The sequence below is a fragment of the Mus caroli genome, chromosome 10 (assembly GCF_900094665.2).
Source record: "Mus caroli chromosome 10, CAROLI_EIJ_v1.1, whole genome shotgun sequence".
NCBI classification, from domain to species: Eukaryota; Metazoa; Chordata; class Mammalia; order Rodentia; family Muridae; genus Mus; species Mus caroli.
Window position 1 is genome coordinate 104,428,907 of NC_034579.1, and position 23,062 is coordinate 104,451,968.

General features: G+C 39.8%; 1 protein-coding gene and 1 non-coding gene across 10 annotated transcripts in view; both read left to right on the forward strand.

Moving 5' to 3' along the window:
• Nap1l1 (nucleosome assembly protein 1 like 1) overlaps positions 1–19,086 on the forward strand; it is a 25,243-nt gene extending 6,157 nt beyond the window's left edge. Inside the window, exons 2-16 of one of the 9 annotated variants that reach the window (XM_029482591.1) lie at positions 2,168–2,204; positions 6,438–6,523; positions 7,589–7,691; positions 10,977–11,118; positions 11,322–11,402; positions 11,944–12,072; positions 13,076–13,147; positions 13,835–13,974; positions 14,285–14,430; positions 14,538–14,557; positions 15,160–15,282; positions 15,774–15,803; positions 16,302–16,352; positions 17,023–17,088; positions 17,690–17,819. In XM_029482591.1, coding sequence (XP_029338451.1) covers positions 2,188–2,204; positions 6,438–6,523; positions 7,589–7,691; positions 10,977–11,118; positions 11,322–11,402; positions 11,944–12,072; positions 13,076–13,147; positions 13,835–13,974; positions 14,285–14,430; positions 14,538–14,557; positions 15,160–15,282; positions 15,774–15,803; positions 16,302–16,352; positions 17,023–17,058 — 1,176 coding nt within the window. In that variant the 5' untranslated portion in view covers positions 2,168–2,187 and the 3' untranslated portion in view covers positions 17,059–17,088; positions 17,690–17,819. The other 8 variants (XM_029482588.1, XM_029482592.1, XM_029482587.1 and 5 more) reach the window with 8 other exon arrangements.
• Positions 2,382–2,525, forward strand: LOC115032210. Its single transcript, XR_003837866.1, has one exon. It is a non-coding gene; the product is annotated as a small nucleolar RNA SNORA48 (small nucleolar RNA).
• Positions 19,087–23,062: the final 3,976 nt, after the last annotated feature.

Sequence of the window (23,062 nt, forward strand, 5' to 3'; positions counted from 1 at the left end):
TTGTGAGCCACCATGTGGTTGCTGGGATTTGAACTCTGGACCTTCGGAAGAGCAGTCGGGTGCTCTTACCCACTGAGCCATCTCTCCAGCCCCCGTACTTTGGATTTTCAAAAGCTGATCTCCTTAGTCTGCTGTCCCCCAATCTGGATGGGAGTTTTTCACAAGAGATGAAAGAATATTGTTTTTCCATGTGGCTCTATGGAGAATCTCTCCCTGGGAACCGAGGCTTACTACTGACTCTTTTCAGATGAATGGCTAGTGGCTCTCAGGATCTGCCTGTCTCAGTGCCTCCCTAGTGTTAGGATTCATTGCAGTCCTGTCTGCATAGGGTAAGTGATGAGGGGTAGAGCTCACATTCCTAGCATCCGAGGATAGCTGTAACTCCAGAGGCCCTCTTCTGGTTTCCTGCACACTCAGCCACACACCTGTGCTCACATTATATGCCATATGACTAGCTATGTGTTTCTTAGTTCGTGCCAATAATGAGGGAGGAGGAATCACAAATACTACTTCTAGGCTTCAATTCTAAGGCATTGCTTTTCTGGTGATTTCTACATAGCTGTTTTGGTGGCTGGACTGTCTTTCACAGTGCAGGGAAGCCGTGTTCCAAAAGCTTGATAGTCCACCGCATGGAAGGCAGAAGTCACCCAGAGCAAGGTTGTGCTGCTGATCTGAACCCCCATTATTTTATGGTGGTCACATGACTGGGAGCCAATCCCATGCTGAAGCTGCTATAGTGTTGGGTTGCAGTTGTAGCTCTCTTCATTCAAACCCTGATTCAATAGTCGTCTTTAGAAGCTTCCAGACGCTATGAGAAATCTAAGAGGGTGGCTGTAAGAATGAGTTTTTTACACAAAGTCTTCTATTTAGCTCAGGTTGGCTTCCATCTCTGAATGCATTAGCTGTTCCTAAGTACTGGGGCCAGTTTTCATAAAATAGCTGAACGGACTAATAATTATACAATGATTAATAATAATTATACAATGCTGGAGTTAGTAAAGACTCCAAGAGTCATAGGAAGGACAGTAGTTAAACAAAGTTTTGCTTTATGAAATGAATGAGTTAAATAAGTTAATGGACTGGGCTGGCAAGATGGCTTAGTAGGTAAAGTTGCCTGGTGCCCTCAGATTTATCCCCAGGACCTGTGTGGAGGGGAAAACCAGCTGCTGTCACTTGTCCTCTGTGCTTTCACGCAGTGCACACACAGTAAATAAACATCACCAAGTGGTAAAAACAAGTGGGTTCTGTAGCTGTGGTGGCACTTAGGTCTGGACATAGCCTGGGGATGGGGAAGCAGGACTGGGTTGAGATCTGCTGGGTCCATGTAGTTTCAAACTGCACAGGGTTACAATGAAGAAAACCTTGTTTTAAAAAATATTTTAAGGGGCTAAGTAAATATTGACCTTTCACTATCATTAAAAGTACTTGAGTAAAGATCACTGAGCTATAAATTTAATAAATGGAGTCTGGATTTATAGAACCTAGTCCTTTTTTTTGTATAATAGACTATGTTCTGTGATTTTTCTTTTAACACATGTGATTTTTAAAGGGAGGATAAAAATAACTAGATTTGGGTGTTTTTGGTTTTTTCTTTTTAGGTAGTTTCTTCATTTTCATCTCCAATGCTATCCCAAAAGTCCCCCATGTCCCCCCCCCCGCCCCCCACTCCCACTTCTTGGCCCTGGTGTTCCCCTGTACTGAGGCATATAAAGTTTGCAAGACCAAGGGGCCTCTCTTCCCAATGATGGCCCACTAGGCCATCTTCTGCTACATATGCAGCTAGAGACATAGCTAGAGCTAGGGGGGTACTGGTTAGTTCATATTGTGGTTCCACCTATAGGGTTGCAGATCCCTTTAGCTCCTTGGGTACTTTCTCAAGCTCCTCCATTGGGGGCCCTGTGATCCATCCAATAGCTGACTGTGAGCATCCACTTCTGTGTTTGCTAGGCCCCCCTCACAAGAGACAGCTATATCAGGATCCTTTCAGCAAAATCTTGCTAGTGTATGCAATGGTGTCAGCGTTTGGAAGCTGATTATGGGGATGGATCCCCGGGTATGGCAGTCTCTTAGATTTGGGGTTTTATTGATCATCTGGTTTCACTTCAAATGTTTTTTTTACCTTTAAGCAACTCAGGCTTGTTTTTAACACTGTCCTTTTTCCTTGTAGACATTTGGAGTTCTTACAAGATGGCCGACATTGACAAGTAAGTGGGGACCTTGGTTCCATCTCAGATACTTTGTTGTTATGTAGTTAATAGGACAGATTGTAGATTATGAAAATGGATGGTGCTTATGTCCTTTGGTACCCACTATCCTATTGGAAGTTGGGTTAGACTGTCTATTCTAAAATACATTCTATAATCCTTCAAATAGAGTAAACCACCCCCTGGCAATGGGCAAAGAGACACCTTGTTAATGGTGTTGTTCTTATATCAGCCAGGGGCAGAGTAGATGGCAGTCCTTTGTTCATCCTAGCTTGATGCCTGCCTTGGTGGCCAAAGCTGTTTCATGCCTAGGGCACAATTTCCCCCCCTGCCTCCCAACAGCCAGGTATGTGGCACATGCCTTTAACCCCAGTACTTGAAAGGCAGAGACAGGATGTGTGGGAATTTGGAAGCTAGCCTGATCTGCATAGTGAGTTCCAGGACATCCAGAGCTGCATAGTGAGCCCCTGTCTCCAAGAATACCAAAAGAGAAAAATACCTAGTAAACCGTTTGTCAGTAAAAGTGCTGAGCGTGGTGATAGAGCGTAAATACTTGGGAGAATTTTTAGCATGTATATAATTCTCAAAACCACCTTATTAACACTGACTACTGCATGTGTGTAAATATGTAGAATTGCCACAGCAACAGTATACATACAAGTTAAGGGTGGGAAGATGACTTTTCAGTTGTTATCTCTCTTAATTCACATCATTGCTTTTCTTTAGAGTGTTAATGTTGACTTGGAGGAGGGTGGGGCAGTGCTAGGAATAGAACCTAGGGTTTCACACAGGCTGGGTAAGTCCTGCCACCGAGCTGTCTCAGGCTCAGTGTTGGATTTGAAGAACTGAATAGGAAGCATTGACTTAAAGCAGTGTTGGACTTGAGTGGCTTAAACTTGAGGCTCTACAAGGGTGTGTTCTGGTGACTTGGAACACAGATGTAAGCAAACTTTCATGTAGTATGTTTCAAATGTGGATGGATGTCTTATAGGAATACAGTCAGGCAGAGTGGTAGGCTGCACAAAATTTGTCACTTGTAATGTGACAGCCTTACCATTAAAATCCAACACATTAAGATTGCTGTGGCTCTTCAGATATCAAGAGCATGGGTTGGTAGGACAGGAACTTTACCATAAAGTCAGCAAATACAAAGTATGGATGACAGTTTTGGCCCCGTGTTTTCATACATCCTTGCTCACTTTGGAATAGGACAGGAAAGTCAATTACCTTGACATAGCATGACTGAGAGCTGTTATGCTTCTGCCTGACAGGTAGGATACAGAATGCTAATGAACACTCACTGAAATTTGAAGGCTGTTAACACTTTGCCTCCAGTGTGATCCTGAAGTTTAAAGCCACAGTTCTGGTCACTTCCATTCTATTTCTTTTGATAAGTGTGAGTCATTGGGCTTTAGTTTTTAATGTGTCTAGTTTTGTCTAACTGGTCACTTAATAGTAGCCTTATTTCAGTGATTCTGCCAAATTCAATGGCTTTCAGTTGTACTTTGTCCACTGGCTATGTCTTCTCCTTCTCAGCTCCTGTTAGATGCTGTGTGCTCCTATTATCTCCTCTATTATTAGCCAGTTTCTCATCTTTGTCTCTTTGCTCTTCTGTCTGGACAAATATGTTGAAACTTCTTTCTGTTTGTGTTCTCAATTGCTTTAGTTTTCTCTTGCTCTTGTTTTCTTTTTCTGGTTTCATTGACTGTCCTGTCTTTGAGTGTTTCCTTTCTATTTAGTCTTAATTAATCTTACGTTTTCTTTTATCCTTTTGTCTTAGACTTAACTTGTAATAGGTTTTCTTAATGAGGTAGGGAGGGTCATCTGCTTGTTGATTGCTGTTGAGGGATCTGGATGAGAGCAATGAGAGACATTAACAGTAGTAGTTGATGAGAATAAGGTTTGGAGGAGGGTGTTGTTACTGTGGGACTCTGAGGTAGATAGGCTTGGTGCTTGCTTAGGAACTGCCCAGTGTCAGAGTGGGTCTCCTTGGTGAGCAATGTCAGCATGTACAGCTGCCTTTCAGTGCTGTGGGAATCAGCTTAGAAGGCAGCTAGGAAGGCCTTGAGCATTTTATATATGTACACACGCACGCGCGCGCGCCTTAGTAGGCACTCAATGTCTGCTTTCTCAGGCTAAGCTGTGAGTTCTGTGTCCAGAGTAGAAAGTGCCAGGATTCTGCGAGGACTTAGGGTTAGACTACTTAGTGTCTCCCCTAGGTTAGCCATCTCAGTACCACTGCCCACCATGCTTACCCTTCACATTTCCTACCTAGACTTCAGTTCTCTCAATAAAGTTGATAGTTGCTTATGTTTTCTGGCTTCAAAATTTTGCTGTTCTCCTTTCCTTGACATTTAGTCTTAACTCTATCTTAAACAACACTTGAATGCTTTTCCTGGTTTTGTTTGTAAGTTGATTTTAGAGTTATTTTATGTATGAGAGCTCGCTCTGTATGTACACGTGCATGCCAGAAGAGGGTATCAACCCCACTACAAATGATTGTGAGCTGTGGTTGCTATGAATTGAACTCAGGACCTCTGGAAGGGCTGAGCCATCTCTAGCTCCCTGATTTTTGAAGTATTAAATTAAGCACTATTATGTCATCTTAGCTTTGTAGCCATCATTTTGTAAACAATTAGAAAAGTTGATTACAACAGCTTGACCTCCCTGCTGCTTAATTTTATATGGTGGTTAGGCCTGGGAGGTGAGAGAGCCAGGAGACTGAGAAAGGCTTAGTTAGTAGTGAGTGATTTAAGCATTTTGAGCCTTAAGACTATTCAAGTAGTTACTTCAGCTGTTTTGTTACTATGTCTTACATTCTAATACTAAATTTGTAGTACTTATAGAACTAGAAGTAGGCTAGATTTGACCCTATGATAACAGCTGGTGAAATTTTTTAAAGTCCTAAGAAGAGGTGTTGAGTAAATATTTGAAGATACTAAAGGAGCAGCTAATGCAAGCGACCTCTAGCTCTGTGTGCATGCACAGAAGAGCATAGAGTCAGAGCCTGAGTTTCTAGGACCTTCGATTTCTATTAGCTTAGACTTTAACCCAGATGTTAAATGAGGCCCATGTCCACCTATAGTCCCAGACGACACTCTGGAGATTGAGGCAGGACCATAGTGGCCTTGTAGAGTGCCCAGTTATACATGGCAAAACCTTGTCAAACAAACAAAAAAAACCCAGAGGAAATTTGTCCTTAATCTTACCCCTCTACTGCTAGATGAACTCTTATGTAGACAATGATTCTCCAAGATGATGAGAAAGATGTTAGTTACCTTTTGCCTAATGAAACCATCCTGGTTAAACTTTAAGCAAGATGTTGAGTCAAAGATCATAATATTTCTTACCCATCTTTACTATGAAGTTTAAAAAAAAGTGTCCAAAGATAGTACAGTCCTCTGTAAGTGGTCATAGCCATCAGCGATAGATAACAGGGTGTCTTGGTATTGTTGGTTGGTTTGGTGTTTTGAGACATGGTTTCTCTGTACAGCCCTGCTTGTCCTGCTCTGTAGACTAGACTGGCCTTAAACTCATAGAAGTTCCCCGCTGCCTCTGCCTCCTGACGACTAGCTAGGATCCTCTGTTTTAGAACTAACACCTTCATTCTTAGATTTAATTACTTAACATTTTCTGGGATATCTCATGGTCTAGTGTGGTTGTTGAAGCTGTAGTACCATTTTACAAGGATTCTTACAGTTTTAAATTATTTGTGCTGTATATAATCTTACTGCCACAGCTACGGCTGCATGGTATCACATCTTACCAAAAACAAACAGGACAAAAGAACTCAGTAACTCACTGCAACATCAGGCCTGTAAACTCACCACTCAGAAAGGTTGAGGCAGGAGAGTCAGAAAGTTGAAGCCCATGTTCAGCTACATAGGGTGGACTACATGAAACAAATGTACAAAACCTGCAGCAAGGAAATACCATTGCAAACCTCGCATCCTAGTTACAGAAGAGGCTGGGCATTGCTGCCCTGTGGAGATGAAGGTTCTTCATTAGTGATGTAAGAATGTAGTCTTTGGATATGGGTGAAAAGCTCACAGACTAACCAGATACAGCTTGATGTTCCCACTGTGGTTGGCTGGTTAGTGCAAGGTAGGAGGCTGGATCACTGAATCTCTGGACTGAAAGAAGCATATTTATTTAGACAGTCTATACAAGTTGCTCTAATCTTGTTTTGTAATTCATACATTTAAACTATGGTGTGATGCTATGACATTGTAGCAAAGAACAGTCTGAACTTGATCAAGATTTGGAAGATGTTGAAGAAGTAGAAGAAGAAGAAACGGGTGAAGAAACAAAAATCAAAGGTATTCTTTTAAATTACTTGAGGAGCCAGCAATGGCTGGCACTTGTGTTCTAGAGATTAGTGGGAACTGTTCCCCCTTCCCTGGACTTGTCCATTGTCCTCTCTCCTGATCCAGTCCTTGAGTTCAGGAACTGTGTATAGGACACAGGAAGAAAGGAAGATGGGAGTGTAGTCACTGACATTCCTCACTGCTGCTGTGTCGGGAACTGAGTTTCTTCTAAACTGAGAAATACTAGACGGGTTGGAAGTAGACTTTACTTGGCAGTACTTCTAAACTGTGTTTACTACTTAATTGTATAGGAAGCATTGTGTGTGTCTGTCCTCTTAGACACCAAAAGGGCACTTGATAGTGTCCATGTAGTAATTTGTCCAGGAGTAGTGCTGATGGAGTAGATGCGGTCCCCGGGTACCAAGGTGACTCCCTTTCAGCTTTAGCCAGATGGATTTTAACTGTGAGAGCAGAGTTCTAATTGATGTTGCCAAATGCCTATTGTTATAACTGTATCATTTAGTTACTAAACTATTAAAAGCTAGTTGGTCTCCAAGAATATAACTGAAAAAAATTATAAATTTAGCCTATATAAATTAAATGTAATCATAAAAAGTCACTTTTTGGCCTTAGTTACAACCTGTGGCTATTTTGCAATATTATAATCTTAAAATTATACATGTACATAAAATATAGGCACATCTTGTTAGCATTAAACAACTTCCATACAACTCCTTCCTTTATCTCTGGCCTGGTAAGTGCTGACTGCCCCCAGATTACCGTCAAGAGTCTCCGACACCTGGATGCACCTCTGGGCTTCCCCAGCGTGAAAGGTGGATGAAATTGAAGATAATAGAAACAGAAAAGATTGTGCTCATTGAGCTTGTAGAAAGCCCTAGAGAGATCCTGTGCATTAGATAGAGATCTTAGAAACCCGGAGGTCTCTACATTTCTCCTCATCAGACCAGCATTTATGGGCCTGTTAGAAGACTTCATGATTGGATTGTCAGTGGAAAAGAAAGAAAAGCAGAAACAATTTCATGAATCCCTCTTTCAATGCCCCTTTCTTTTTAAAAGCACGTCAGCTAACTGTTCAGATGATGCAAAATCCTCAGATTCTTGCAGCTCTTCAGGAAAGACTTGATGGTCTGGTAGACACACCAACAGGATACATTGAAAGGTACAAGATCTTTTTTTTTTTTCCCTCCCCCTATCTTCCTTTGAGTTTATCTGTGTGATCCTGGAAAGCTGATGTCTGTTAGTGTCTAGTATAAAATTTGGGGGAGTTATGATGAAAACATCTGTTTAGATTGGGTCTTGACTTGCTTCGTTCATGTATGTAGGAGATGTATTGATCTTAGCCATTTTTATGATTTGTTTAGAAGTTTGTTGAAATGTACAGAACTAGAAATACAGATTTCTGTTTTTAAAGACAGGTTACTTCTTGTGATTTAAGGCTTAAAATTGCTCAGTTTTCTAGTTTTGAGGTCCCTGTGTTCTGTCTTTCGATGCTTAATGGAAATGTGTTTCCTGGTTCTGTGTCTCCTGGTCTTTTACCTCCTTTTCCTTTAATAGGACCATCTTGACCCAGATTGTACTGGATGCACAGCATTTTGTACATACTCACACGGAACTATACACTCTTTACCTGGGCCAGTCTTGTAGCAAGATTCCTAGACATGCTGGATGTTTAGTGTGAAGGTGGCTTTTTTCCATGTCTGCCAGCAGTTGGCATCCAGCTTTTGTAGATGATTTTCTCACTGTAACCCAGTCTGGAGGTGAGATCTTGTTTTACTTGTATTTCTGGCAGCTGCTTCTCAGAAGGTGGATGAGCCTTGTGGTCCATTTGTCCTTGGTCCGGTTTCTCACTGACATTACTTTCATTTTGTTAGAATATTTATGGAAATCTTTGCATACTCATATTTTCATCTTAGCATTGTAAAAACATTTCAGTAAACAGAAATCCTTAAGTTTTATATTAGCAAAATGGCTGGCCTGTTTTTCAATTTATGTCTGGATTCAAATTGGTTTGGAAGTCTTAGCTCCTATATTCTTGGTGGCTAAGTTTAATTTAGGTCTTTCATTCCTTCAAAGTCCAGGTAAACATCCATTTTTAGTAAGTTCTTACAAAACTCTATTAACTGAGCTATTCTTTTTTTCTGTTACACATTTAGACACTGCGGCTTTGTACTGTGTGTTTATCCTACAGGGTGAGTTGCTTCCACCCAACTCTGCAATTTTCAAGTCATCAAGACTGCTTGTTCTTGTCACATGACCTCTCAGTAGATCTGGCAGATGACAAGATGCTTCCTTGCATCCGTACTGTCTATCCTTGACCTGTGTGATTGACAGGGTTCTCAAGTTCTTTAGTTCCTGAGGTTTGATATTGCTTGCGTTCAGGTTCATGGATTGGCAGAGTAGTGTATCTTCCTACCATCGGCTTGTCTGTATACTTGGAGTTACAGCACACACTGTCTCAGGGTTGTGGCTTCTTCATAGAATATTGGTTCTGTTCATTTCTGTAGTTTTCATATGGTATTCCTGCTGTGAATAGTGTTCTTTTATATTGTATTTCTGCTATATGGAGAATTGCTGTGTTTTTCTTTTAGAAAATTATTAGTGTATCCAGTAGCATTGCTAAAATCATTGAATAATTTATAGTCCTGGCCGGCGTAGAGCAAGCTGACTTACAGTTCTCAGGAAGGTTGCCTGCCTTTGTCTTCCAAGTACTGGGAATAAAGGGCTGTACTACCACCATGCCTGGCTAACATTTTATTTTAAAATCTAATTTGGTTTGTCTAAGTTTTCTTTTGTGTTAATTTTGGTTTGCTATATTCTAAACATGTATTAGATTAGGTTTAAAATAGGCAGTTGTCTTGATCTTGCTAATGTTTCTTAGCACCCTCATTTCCCACCCCTCAGAAAGGGTTTCTCTGTAGACCAGGCTGGCCTCGAACTCAGATCTCCCTGCCTCTCCTCCCAGGTGCTGGGAGTGAAGCCTAGCTAGCTCATGACCAGGCTCTTAGCTTTTACCGTGGACTTGTTTTGCATTTTTTGCTGCTCTCTCCCTTATTCCTGGCCAATTGTGTACTTTCTTAGCATTGCCTCTCAGTCTAATCTGTCCTTCATGGCCTTCATGTGCGCATGTGTACTTGCCCAAGGAGCCTAGGAAAGGTCCTAGAAGTTAGAGGTGGTGCTGGGAACTGCAGGAGCAGCAAACACTCTTAGTCACGGCGCCCGCCCACCGTTTGTAACTTGTAACTACTGTCTGTCTGTCTGGGGTGGGTAGCATAGGAGGTAAACTGTTTGGTGCTCTTGTGATGCCAGCCTGGGAGCTGAACTCAGTGCCTGGAACCCATACCAAAGTGAAAGAGACCTTTCCCACTTCTCAGTGTGGTCCTTTGACTATACACAGCTCCCCAACTGGGCAATAATAAATAATAAAAGCTAAGTGCAGAGCAGAGACTACATCCTGATGCTAATTAAGGTGTCATCAGTACTGTTTAGGTTACCTGTATTTCCATGTAATAACTTGGTTTAGTCTGGAAGTTTCTAGGAAGGATATGTTAATTAAGGATATGTAAAAACATGGGTTCCAGTTCTCACTGTAGACTGGTTAACATTTAAATATGTGGTATATATGTGTATTCATGCCTTTATATTTTGTAGATTCTTTGACTATATTTTATTCTAACATTAAGATGCATATTCAATTTTTCACAATTTGAATATGTATTTTTATTTGGTATTATAAGCTACTAAAGCATTAAGTTGCTTTATTTTAAGATTTTCTTTTTTATTAATTAATTTATTTTTTAATGTATAAGAGTGTTGGGCCTCCATGACCATAGTGTGCACATAAGAGGGCTTTGGATTCCTTGGGTCTGGAGTTACAGGTGGTTTACAAATTCCATGTGGGTGCTGGGAATTAAGCTGGGGTCTTTTGCAAAGCAGTAAGTGCTTTTAACTATTGAGCCAACTTACCAGCCCAAGTTACTTCCTTAATTAAGTTTATTGGTTTGTTTTGAGACACGAACCCTGTTTGATCTGGCTTCAGGCTCACGATTGTAGCTTCTTGGCGTTTCTTCCTGTCTACAGATTCTGGGGAATCTGACTTAAGCTGTCAGGCTTGTGGAAGAAATAGAAAAAAACTGATCTGAGAGTGAACTGATAATAGTTGAATTTCTTAATTTTAACTACTTCAGTGGTTAGGTCAAGAATTATTTTATAAAAATTTGGAAAGAAAATTCAACCTGGCTTAAGGGTATTTCTTGTGTTTGTCTGGATTTTTTGTTTTGTTTGGTTTCTATTGATTTATCCTACTTGCTTTTATAATGAAAGGATCTGTATGTCTTTTGAATTTCAGTTACTTTAAATTCCTTGCTTCAACTTAGAAACTTACCCACTTGAATGTTGTATGGGAAGTGTGACTTGTGTTTTTCTATGATTTTCTGTAACTTTTCAGCTTGCCTAAGGTAGTCAAAAGACGAGTGAATGCTCTCAAGAATCTTCAGGTTAAATGTGCACAGATAGAAGCCAAATTCTACGAGGAGGTTCATGATCTCGAGAGGAAGTATGCTGTTCTCTATCAGCCTTTATTTGATAAGGTAATTATTTATACTACTTTGTAAGTTAACTCAGGAGACAGGCTTGGTACTTGGATCTCTCAGTGGGATGGGTATTAGAGGTGTCTGAGAGCAGCAGTGGCAGGGATTAAAAGCTGTGGTATTTATTTACTAATTAACTCAGAAACCAGGAGTGTCAAGATTTGGGTGCTAATGTTTTTACATAAGCTGTCTTTTTATTTTAGCGATTTGAGATCATTAATGCAATCTATGAACCTACAGAAGAAGAATGCGAGTGGAAACCAGATGAGGAGGATGAAGTTTCGGTCAGTACCTTGTGGTTTCCTGTATTTTAGATGATAGGACGGACCATAAGCAACTTTGTAAATACTGGGGATCGATCAGCAGTGATCAGCAGTGTTCGTAGGATGAGATGAGCTATTCCTCAGCCTGGCAGTGCCTCGTTTTGCATTTCAAGCATCTCCTGTAGTTTCCTTTGACTTTTTGAGGACTGTTGGAAGAGCATATGATTTTCAGGTGAAAAGCTTTTCTGTGACCTGCCTGCAGTGAAGGATGACAGGGCTGAGGGAAGGCTGCTGAGCTAGGGGACCGTGCTTCTTACCGTAGCTACTCTGCAGGGTATGATGAGTAAGGACCTCAAGCTGAACAGTGGACACGGTTTTGTTTGCTGTGGTTAAAGATCTTGTTATTGACTCTCTTCAAGTTCTTGATGTGCGTGGTGGGTCTTTGTAAGGTGGCGATGAGAGCATTGATTGCTATGGGATTGAAGTTTTCCAGTGTGTTAGTGAAGGTTTATCAGAAGACCTCTCATAGTAGTCATTCCGTTGTTTGCTGTCTTTTTTCAAGGAGGAGCTGAAAGAAAAGGCCAAGATTGAAGATGAGAAAAAGGATGAAGAAAAAGAAGACCCAAAAGGAATTCCTGAATTTTGGTTGACAGTGTTTAAGAATGTTGATTTGCTCAGTGACATGGTTCAGGTAATTAATTCACAAAGCCACCTGTTAACCCAAAAGAAAATTTTGATATCTGTGGTTTTCTTATGATTTTAAAATTTTTTTTTTTTTTTTTTTGTGGGGGGGTTGGTTTGTATAGCCCTGGCTGTCCTGAAACTCACTTTGTAGACAGGCTGGTCTTGAACTCAGAAATCCACCTGCCTCTGCCTCCCGAGTGCTGGGATTAAAGGCGTGCGCCACCACACCTGGTGTTCCTTATGGTTTTATATAAAGAAAATTCAGTTTTGGTTAATCAAAATAATTTTAAATTCATTAATGAAGTGGTGTCTTTGATCACTCTTAGTTGGTGCCTTCTCACTGTTCACAACACCTTCTTGTATTTCTGTACTTAGTATCAAGGCAGGGTTGGTGAGAAAATGCTAGTGTTTAGTTTGCATTGCACTAAAAAAGGTTTTCAGTTTGAAACTTGTTTTAATCCAGGGGGGATTTGCATCTTAAATGTAAAGCTGCTTATCTCACTTATAAAAAACCAACACAGATGTCCACTTATTTGGGAAATGGCTTCTCTTGTTCTTGAGCCGTTGCTGTCTGTGTAGTGCTGATGGCCTAAACTAGGGGTGACTTCGGGGTTAGCAGTGGGAAGGACTGATCTTCAGGGATGAGTGTGAGTGTGTTTCTGCTTTGCCACAGTAGAGAAGGAAGGAAAGAACAGCAGATAAGCAGGAATTATTGTAAAATAAACAGCCTTTTTTAGACTTTCGTAATTTTCAGCCTGGGCAGGTAGTATGCTGCAGAAGCACAGTATGAGGTAGCTTTGTGTCAGACTTGTGGAGAGGTTTTAGGGTTCATAGTTCACTGTATGAAACGTCTGTAACAAGACACTCCCTCCCTATAGCCACTAGTTTCTGTGTGGTAACAGGACACTGACCCTAAAATGTAATAGACACTGCCTATAGTCAATAGTTTTTCTGTGTTATAAAACATTGACCCTAAAATGCCATATTAAATGCTAATTTTTATTTTGAAGGAACATGATGAACCTATTCTGAAGCACTTGAAAGATATTAAAGTGAAGTTTTCGGATGCTGGCCAGCCTATGGTAAAGAAGTTTTAAATATTTATAGTTTTGTAGTATAGTGTACAGATAAGTTTTAAACGCAACAGTCAAGAGTTCGGTTGGAGTATGGGATTAAATTGGACACTAGGCACTCTTAACTAAGTATGTGCATGTTTGGTTTCGGGGCTTGTGATTCTGTACTTCACTCCAGTACTGTGGAATTTAAGCTTTGTAAAAGTAAAGATCGTGATCTTAGATGAAAGGAGATAAACTCTTAAAGGTGTCTGCCTGGGACTGACTACAGGCAGATGGTGCTTAAGGGCCTGCATGAGGAGAGATCAGCTAATAACCCTTCTGTGGCTACTGTGGGCACTGCTGTTAATGAATAAAGGATCAGGCCACAGTCACGTCTTTCAGGGTTGAGCGAGGGTGTAGCTTCATGTCTAAGAGCTGTCTTTGTGGGGAGATGGAAAGAAGGGGCACTTGGTGGTTTACTTAGATATAACTGACCGAAATGATAGTTAAGGGTGAGAGCAGATTGTGTCATTATTTGTTTTTGCCTGTTAACAGAACTACGAGTTTCCTCTGCATCCCTGTTAGCATTGTAGTTCAGAGTGAGAGGAAGAGCATTAGACTTGGGTATATGCTTATCAAAAAGCACAGGTCAAACTGTTCACTGATGCGCTGACATGGTTTGAGAACTTAACTCCCTTTTGTTTTCTTTTAAAGAGTTTTGTCTTAGAATTTCACTTTGAACCCAATGACTATTTCACAAATGAAGTGTTAACAAAGACTTACAGGATGCGGTCAGAACCAGATGATTCTGACCCCTTTTCTTTTGACGGACCAGAGATTATGGGCTGTACAGGGTGAGTTGCCCGTCCTACGGTGTTTGTGATTGTAGGTAGAGCTTTAGTGTTCCGTTCCTTTGTGTATCCTGTAGGGTTCTTACGATTCGGTCTCCCATTTTCCTCTGGGTCTGACTATCGTGTATTTATGGGAAGGAATAGACTATTAGTCACTTTATTATATCATGTTAATGTTATTACAAATCAATAGATTTTAAATTTTTGTTTAGGAAATACCCAAATTTTAATTTGACATGTAAAAATCTTGTATTTGTAAAAATCTAGCTATCAAATGTGCTAAAATAAAGAATTACATATTTTGTTTCTTAAGGTGCCAGATAGATTGGAAAAAAGGAAAGAATGTTACTTTGAAAACCATTAAGAAGAAGCAGAAACACAAGGGACGTGGGACAGTTCGTACTGTGACTAAAACAGTTTCCAATGATTCTTTCTTTAATTTTTTTGCTCCTCCTGAAGGTAAGTAGTGAGTAGTAGCTCAATTTATGTTGGGTGTTGGTGTGTGCTGTACTGTAAGCTGGGCTTAATTATTATTTTTCTGATGTGGATTTCTTTTAATTTTGCAGTTCCTGAGAATGGCGATCTGGTAAGTTGAGTTACTGAAAGACTCACTGTGACATTGGTTGGTCTTGAACTCAGATCCACCTGCCTCTCCTTCCCCAGGCACTGGGATTAAAGGCACTTCCTACCATGCCCGCTAAATACTCAGCATTGCTTTATGTGTGTTAGTGTTTGCCAGCATGTATGTATGTTCCATTTGTGTGATTGATGCCCCTACAAGTCAGAAGACGACAGAGTCCTCTGGAATGGTTCGCTGGTTTTGTGGATGCTGGGAACTGAACCTGGCTCTTCTGCAAGAGCAGACAATGCTGTTAAATCCCTGAGCCTTATTAACCTGCTGAGCCATCTTCCTAGCCACATCTTTGTTATTTCCAAAGGAATGCCTTCGTGTAGCAAGGTTTCTTTTATGTTTTTCTCTTTCATCACAAAGTCTTACATGATAAACAGTCCTAACTTCTATTTACTGCAGTTTTTCTTGGTGTATATGCTGGCCTACCAGCTTATTGTTAGGTATTAGGTATTAACACCATGCAAATCCAGCACTTGCATATGGCTTACTTGATAAGTGTCAAGTAGGCAGGATTGCAGCTTTGTCACAGCCGACTGACTGACAATTCCCTCTGATAGGATGATGATGCTGAGGCCATACTTGCTGCAGACTTTGAAATTGGTCACTTTTTACGCGAGCGCATAATCCCAAGATCAGTGTTGTACTTCACTGGAGAAGCGATCGAGGACGATGACGATGACGTGAGTATACTTAAGTCCTGCTGTCGGGGGAGCCTTTTGTTGGGTGCCATAGTCAGAATTGGTGAGAGGTTAGGTTGACTGTTTAGTCAGGTAGGACATACAGGGTGCCCGGTGCCGCTAAGCCTTTGGACAGCTTTTCGCTTTTCTCAGCTGTGAAGAAGACTTTAGGATAGTTAGATTCATTTACAGTCGGGTCTTGTTTTTCTCTTAGAAAATGATTCTGAATTGCTAAAATGTGGTTACCTTGACGTTTATTTTATTTTGATGTCATTGTCATGAAACAACCAGAACTCTTAAATGTTCATGGCAACATTTATGTAGATAATACAGAGTCTGCAGAGAAAGTGTAGGGAGATGCTGTAGCCTGTAACCGAGAGCACTGAGAGCATTTCTGCTCAGGTCTTTGTAATACATTTAGTGTTCAGATGATGGGTGTTGCTAATCTGTGCTCCCTGACTTGTTCTCACTCACACTTTCACTTGTCTTTTCAGTATGATGAAGAAGGTGAAGAAGCTGACGAGGTAATGTTTACCAAATGAGCAAATAATTCACTGTATAACACATTGAGGAACAAAAATGAGTGATTAATGTATTCCTTATAATCATTCTGTGATTTGGGATAAATTTTGGAAACTATGATTTTAGAATTCTACAGCCAAACAATGTATGTATAAGGTTTCAATAAATAAATTGCAAAACTCAGCAACATTTTTTTTTTATTTCAAATAATTTTGTTCTGCTGCAGGGTTATCAGCTCTTTGAAGAAGTCAAAAGCTGCAGTAAACTTTTTCAACGTTGGCTGCAGTAAATCTTTTCAATAAAAGCTGTCTGGATGTCTCAAGTTGTGTTGGGAAATTTTTCATATTAGAAGCTTTGAAATTAAATTGTATTACCAACAAACTCTGTAATCATGAAAATCTGTTGACCCATAGAGTAACTTGTATAAAATTTCCATACATTATGAGCCAATTTTTCTAGTATGTACCTACTTCATGGATGCATTTTGAACTTTAATATAGGAAGGGGAAGAAGAAGGAGATGAGGAAAACGATCCAGACTATGACCCAAAGGTGAGCAGAACTGTGCTGGCCTTCCCTCTGCTTCACGCTAGAGTAGGCGTAGATGAGATAGATCCTCTCTTTACTTGCTATTATTTGGGATTTGACCTTTTTAAAGAATTAAACCGGTTGCTTAGATTGTTTTCCACACAAAGGAAAGTTATAATTAGCTAAAACAAGTCTGGAGGCAGGACTGCTTTGAACTTTGTATTCTCCAACTACTATTAAAATTATTTGATTCCTAAAGGTCCCAGTTTATAATTCTTGGAATTTTAGGGTTAGTAAATCATTGTCTCTTCAAAGTTTGTAATAATCTCCAGGATTCATTCGAAACCTAAAATTTCCTTTATTTTGTTCATCTACTATTTTGTTCATCTACCATTTGCTGTAAAGCACTGGGAAGATACTTTAAGCATGTAGAGGAAGTTAAGAGTAAGATACTTTGATAGATAGGAATTAGTGTTACTAATTAATCAGTGGTATTTTGAGGTTATAGACTATCCCAGGAAGTAAGGCTTCATTAATGTACACTGCAGTGACTGTGAGCATTAGTTTGTCACTATCCTGTATTTTCTGTCTTCACTGTAATTTTTTACAAGATATTATGATAACTAAAGTACTTGTTTAAAAAATGCATCGCAGTTGGTAGAAGATAGATTGACGTGTTGTTTTCCTTTAACAGAAGGATCAGAACCCAGCCGAGTGCAAGCAGCAGTGAGCAGTGACTGGCCTTGAGGACGGCCGCCCTGTAATAGCCTAAACATGACTCATTTACTTACAGCCTTATGGTTTTGTATTTTCTTGGTAGAATCAGTAAGTTTTTAAGGGAAAGGAGATTGATATTTGAAGGACGAGTTTGTTCTACCTAGCATCCTAGCCTAGCTCTGTCAGATACGTTAACGCATACATCCTCTCTAATGCATGTTCATTTATTGCTGCAGTTTGGTTCCTCTGGAGTATTTTCATCATGTAGCTTTTGGAATACAATTATGAAAGCCAACTGTTGAACATACTTGGAGTAGCTGTTTCCTTCCTAAAGAACCAAAGTTGTTTTCAGCTGTAGAACAGGTTGCAGTCCGCCTGCATTAGCTGTGTTTTCCCTTACGTTGATAGAGGGACGCACAAGGCATGATGACATCATTGGAGGGAGGAGAATTGTGGTTAAGAATTTCCAGTAAGATCAAACTTAATAACTGAGATTATGAAAGCATTTTTATGTTTTCGATGATATAAACAAAAGTCAACTCATTTATAGCAAGGTGAACAAACCCTAGGTTCTCTTGAAGTTGATAGTATTTAATGTATTTTGAAAATTAACCTCCATTAATTAAATCTTTTCTCTGTGGTAGGGCCTACCTTCTGCTTTCCTGGAAAAGATGAATATACATCATTTGAACCCATTTTGAGTTTTTCTGTTGTTTGTTTGCCTAATTTTGTTTTTATAGCCTAAAATAAAAATATGACACAGTTTTAGCTCTCATGGGATGCTGTCTCGGTTTGTACTGATTGAGGCCATTGCAGAGGGTTAGTTGGAATTCAGGGGTGCCTAGTTTTCTATATTGAACAACGCTGGAGGAGCTAATACACACGTGCTTTAAAAAAAGTGATATGCTCTAGACTTGAGCAGAAAGGTGCAGTTGTGCTTGTTAGAACTGAAACCTGTTTGGACTTTGTTTATTCTGTCCTCAGTGTGGAGGATGAGTGTCGGGAGCCATGCTGTTTTTACTGTGCATAACCAAGGATGGGTGAGACTGTTGATTCAACTACCTCAGCTCTGCTAAGGCACATTGGGGTAAATCTCACAAACTCTCTCAGTCTTACTTACAAAATGCTCAAAAAATTGGGCCTCTATACCATGAGTGTGATTGATATTCAGCATTATATTCACACCAAGCTTTGATGATTAAACTGGAGAATGAAGTTTAAACACTTCTATTCTAGATCTGAGCATGTGGCTCCAATTTTAGTGGGAATGAATGAAAGTAGTGTATGATTTCAAGAGATTGGAGTTTTGGGATTTTTGTTAGCATTTTACCCCCCTTCAGATATTTCAAGTGACCACATTATAAAACACCCTAAGGTGGTAACGAGGCAGGGGAGGATGGCATGAAGTTGCATTAAGTTTCAGACCACTGAGAGCCACATTTAAAATACCTCAGGCTAATTACTGTTCACTTTGGGGGGCAGGAGTAGGTTTTGACAGGGTATAGTAATTGGATTGTACTCCAAGGAAAGTTCTGCTGTTAATAAAATTTACATTGAGGAAAAACATTTGTTTTGAGGTGATAGTTCTTTCTGTGAGATTTTAGTATTCCAGCTCTTAGAATGTGAACACATTCGAGAGCTAACATCTTCCGGAGAGTTTTAACTACTGGAAATCCTTAACCAATTATATTTTATTTTGAGAATGATTTGGATGCTTTTTCTAGGATGGTTTCTGCTATTTTCTGTAATCATAGTTCATCTAAATACAGCCTATTTTCTTGAACATTGAAGTTTGTAACCTAAAGATAGGATCTCATTTTCAGTGAACTTACAGACTAGCAGGCTTCCCTTCTGTAGGAAGTAGCTGTTGCCAAAGCGAAGAGCTAGCTGGCTCTTGTATAATGGGAAAGTGCCGTGTGGAGGGAGCTTCAGGGGTCAGTGTTTATTATGACATCTGTCAGTCCCCAAATGGTTCTATTCTCTAGAAGTCTGAAATATGTAATCTGAAATCCTTAATAAAATTGGATCTAATTTTATAAAATACACTGGTGATATTTGAAGTTTTTATAACTATACATAACTTTGAAGATGGGAGAGCCGCTAATTCTGTGCTTAAGCCAACTACTCTGACGTGTTAACATTTGAAGAGTTTTAGCAAGTTAAATCTGCGATACCATGAGAAGGGATCCTGTGGTCTACCACATTTCATTGTCTAACAAACGTTTCGGTTCCGAGTTCACACTTTCATTGTTACAACTATGACATTCGTGGGATATTTTCCTCTTAAGAAACCATGGAAACCCTGTACAGTTTTTTTCCTGTTTTTAAAAAATATAGGCATTGGTGTGATGGTGTCACATCCTTTAGAACTGGAGTTACAGTTGTGAGCTTCTATGTGGGTGCTGGGAATTGAACCTGGGTCCTTTGGAAGAAAAAAAGACATACCCACTGAGCCATCTCTCCACACATGCAGTTCTTCATAAACACAAACAGACCTATGGTCTGTCTATTCTGGTAGGTGACCAGACTGTTCTCACACAGTTGGTTTAATTTGAATGTCTGGAAAAGGTCTGTCTGCAGTTTCTTAGGGTTCTTTTATGCCGCTCATCAAAGCAGTATTAGTACCAACTGGTCTATAAAGGATGACGTCTCCATTGTGAGTTGGCGAAGGAAAAATGGTATTTACTTGGTTTTGAGCTCATTGACAAAATCACATAAGAAAGGAGATACTAGCTTTGAATCTTGTTATATTTAGTGACAATGTTTGATATATATGATGAAAGTCCAGAGGTAACTGAAATACATTTTTATACCCATGTTGTAACTACAGACAATTTGTGGGTTTATTTGCGTTAACAGGCTTTCCCACTACACTTATTTGGAAACTATCTTGCTATGGAGAAGTATGAGATCTAATAACCATGTACTTGATTTCGGGGCTTGGTTTAACAATAAAGTCTTTTACTGGGCAGTGGTGGTGCACACACCTTTGATCCCAGCTCTTGGGAGGCAGAGGTAGGCGGATTTCTGAGTTCGAGGCCAGCCTGGTCCACAGAGTTCCAGGACAGCCAGGGTTCTACAGAAACCCTGTCTCAAAAAAACATATCTAGATATCTTTATGTATACAGATAGTTATAGATATCTAGATAGAGTCTTTATTAGTCTAGTATAAGTTTTAGGCTTAATTTTTAGCTTTAAATGTTGATTTAGATATACAGATTATATAATTTAGAAGAAGCCCAATTTATAGGGAGTTTGGAAAACGTGCTCATCACTTTTTTAAACTTCATTGTTTATTAATTTGGTAGTTATAAACTCAATTTTTAAAGTGTCAGGTAATTTAACTATGCAGTCTATAAATTAAGCGTCTGTCTGACAAAAGCTGTGCTGATACTGAGAGGAGAGGTTTGTGTCTGCTGGTTATAGACTCAGACATTAAACTAGCCTGCATTAAAGACAGCTTCTGGGACTAATGGGCTGCTGGCACATTGTTTTAGAGAGATGAAAACATTGTTGGAGTAGAAATTTTCATTTAAAGATTTTTTTTCTCAGATATTTACATACTGTGTAGACTATTCATTTTGACATCTTACTGTAGCTTCAGATTTTTCATCTTTCAAGAAGTTGACAGATGTTTTGATATCAAGGAAGTTGGGCACAACAAAACTGTCAGGAAGTGAGTTACTGACTTTAAAAGTCCATATAAAGCTCAAGTTGCTTAAAGCAAAGGCAGTATGTTGAAACTACATTTTTAACTTAAAGCTGAAAGACAATTGGGAACAGTGATCAAAAATGCAAGTGACAAACCCAACATTCATTCTGTGGCTTGGTAGAATAATTTCTGCCTCGATGAAAACTTGGGGTAGGGATAAGTCGGGAATCTGGCATTTGGCTAAAGGAACCAAACCAGTGTTCCCTAGGGGGGGGTCCTAGGAGAGGGAGCCTGCGTGGCTCAGGACAGCCTCAGCGCGCAAGGCTGTGAAGTGGTGATCCAGCTTGTGCTGCACTTCATGTTTAAAAATGTTAAGGTAAAATTCAACTTACTTTTCTAAACACGTGATCTCAGGCTTGATGGGCAGTGCTTTTGGCTTTGTACATAGTAGGCTACATTTTGGAGGCTTCAAGTTTTCCAGGCTCATTATAGTTCTCATTTCTGAAAAGTGCTGGCTGACTGTCATTGAAAAACTTTATTTCTTGAAGTGGGGAGTGAATGCTATTTAGAAATGTAGCCTGGGTGGGCCTGGAGGGATGGCTCAGTAAAAAGCGTTTGCTGTTCTTGCAGTGGACCTGGTCCTTTTCCAGCACCTACACAGGGTCTTTGCATAACTCCTGTCCAAGGGAGATGGCAGATGCCCCTCAAGCATACAGTCTTTAAAACAAAAGACAAAACAAAAAAGCAGCCTTTGTGCTAGGTAAGCTTTTTCTTGGGAGGTTTTAAGGTGTGGATAGTACATTACAAATACAGACTGCTGGATTGTCCCCTCCCCAAATGGTATTTGTTGACACCTAGGAAGTTCCTGTTAGAATAATAAAAAATTATGCAAACTTGAATAATCCGTACCATAATGCTTTTAATGGCCAGGTATAAACACATAAGATTGCAGTACATTGAGCTCCATAGAGACGGCACTGGGACAAGCGAGAGAGAGAGAGAGAGAGAGAGACAGACAGACAGACACTTGTAGAAGAAAAAGATCCTAAGAAGCCGAGAGGCAAAATGACCTCACGTGTGTTCTCTGTGCAAACCTGCCAGGAGGAGCACAAGAAGCACCCGGATGAGTCCTCCAAGAAGTGCTCAGAGAGGTGGAAGACCATGTTTGCTTAAGAAAAGGGGGCAGTTGGAAGATATGGCAAGGGCTGACAAGGCTCGTTATGAAAGAAGTAAAAACCTACATCCTCCCCCCTCCTCCAAAGGGGAGACCAAAAAGAAGTTCAAGGACCCCAATGTACCCAAGAGGCCTCCTTTAGCCTTGTTCTGTTCTGAGTACCACCCCAAATCAGGCGAGCATCCTGGCTTATATAACCATTGGTGATGTTGCAAAGAAACTAGGAGAGATGTGGAACAACACTGCAGAGGATGACAAGCAGCCCTATGAGAAGGCTGCCAAGCTGAAGAAGTACGAGAAGGATATTGCTGCCTACAAAGCTGAAGGAAAACCTGATACAGTGAAAAGGAGGGTGGTCAAGGCTGAAAAAGGAAGATGAAAAGGATGAGGAAGACAAAGATGATGGTGATGAATAAGTTGGTTTTAGGACAGTTTTTTTTTTTTCCTGTCTATAAAGCATTTACCCCCCCTGTACACAACTCCTTTTAAAGAAAAAAAAAAAAACTAAGGCTGTGTAAGATTTGTTTTTAAACGGTACAGTGTCTTTTATTTTTGTATAGTTAACACACTATGGAATGTGTCTTTAGATAGCCCTGTCCTGGTGGTATTTTCAATAGCCACTAACCTTGCCTGGTACAGTCTAGGGGTTGTAAATTGGCATGAAAATTTAAAGCAGGTTCTTGTTAGTGCACAGCACAAATTAGTTATGTATAGGGACCTGGGGACAGTTGGGTTTTTTTTTTTCCCGGTTTTATCATTGGGTTTTTTTTTTCATCTTCAGTTTCTGATGCAGCTTATATGAAGATAATTATTCTGTTAACGGAATACCACTCTAATTGCAAAAAAAGAAATGCAGCTGTATTTGTTGACATTTTGACTGCTAAGTAAATACAACTTTTTTTATTTAAAAAAGATACATCATAAGTGGGTAACATGATTAAACTTGGGCTTGGAGTCCACCTCCCATTTGTTAGGAAGAGTCAATACTTAATACATGAGCATTAATACATCTAGAGCCTGATGTAACTGGAATTTTCTTTTTTTTTTTTTTTTTTTTTTTTCAAACAACAAGTATATTTAAATTTGGTTGGTTTATTTTGTGAGCATACTTTGGAAGATCTTAGGTGGTTCTAAATTTTTTACTTCGTGGTTTCAAAGGCCAGAGTCTTGCTAGGTAACGGGTGCATAAGT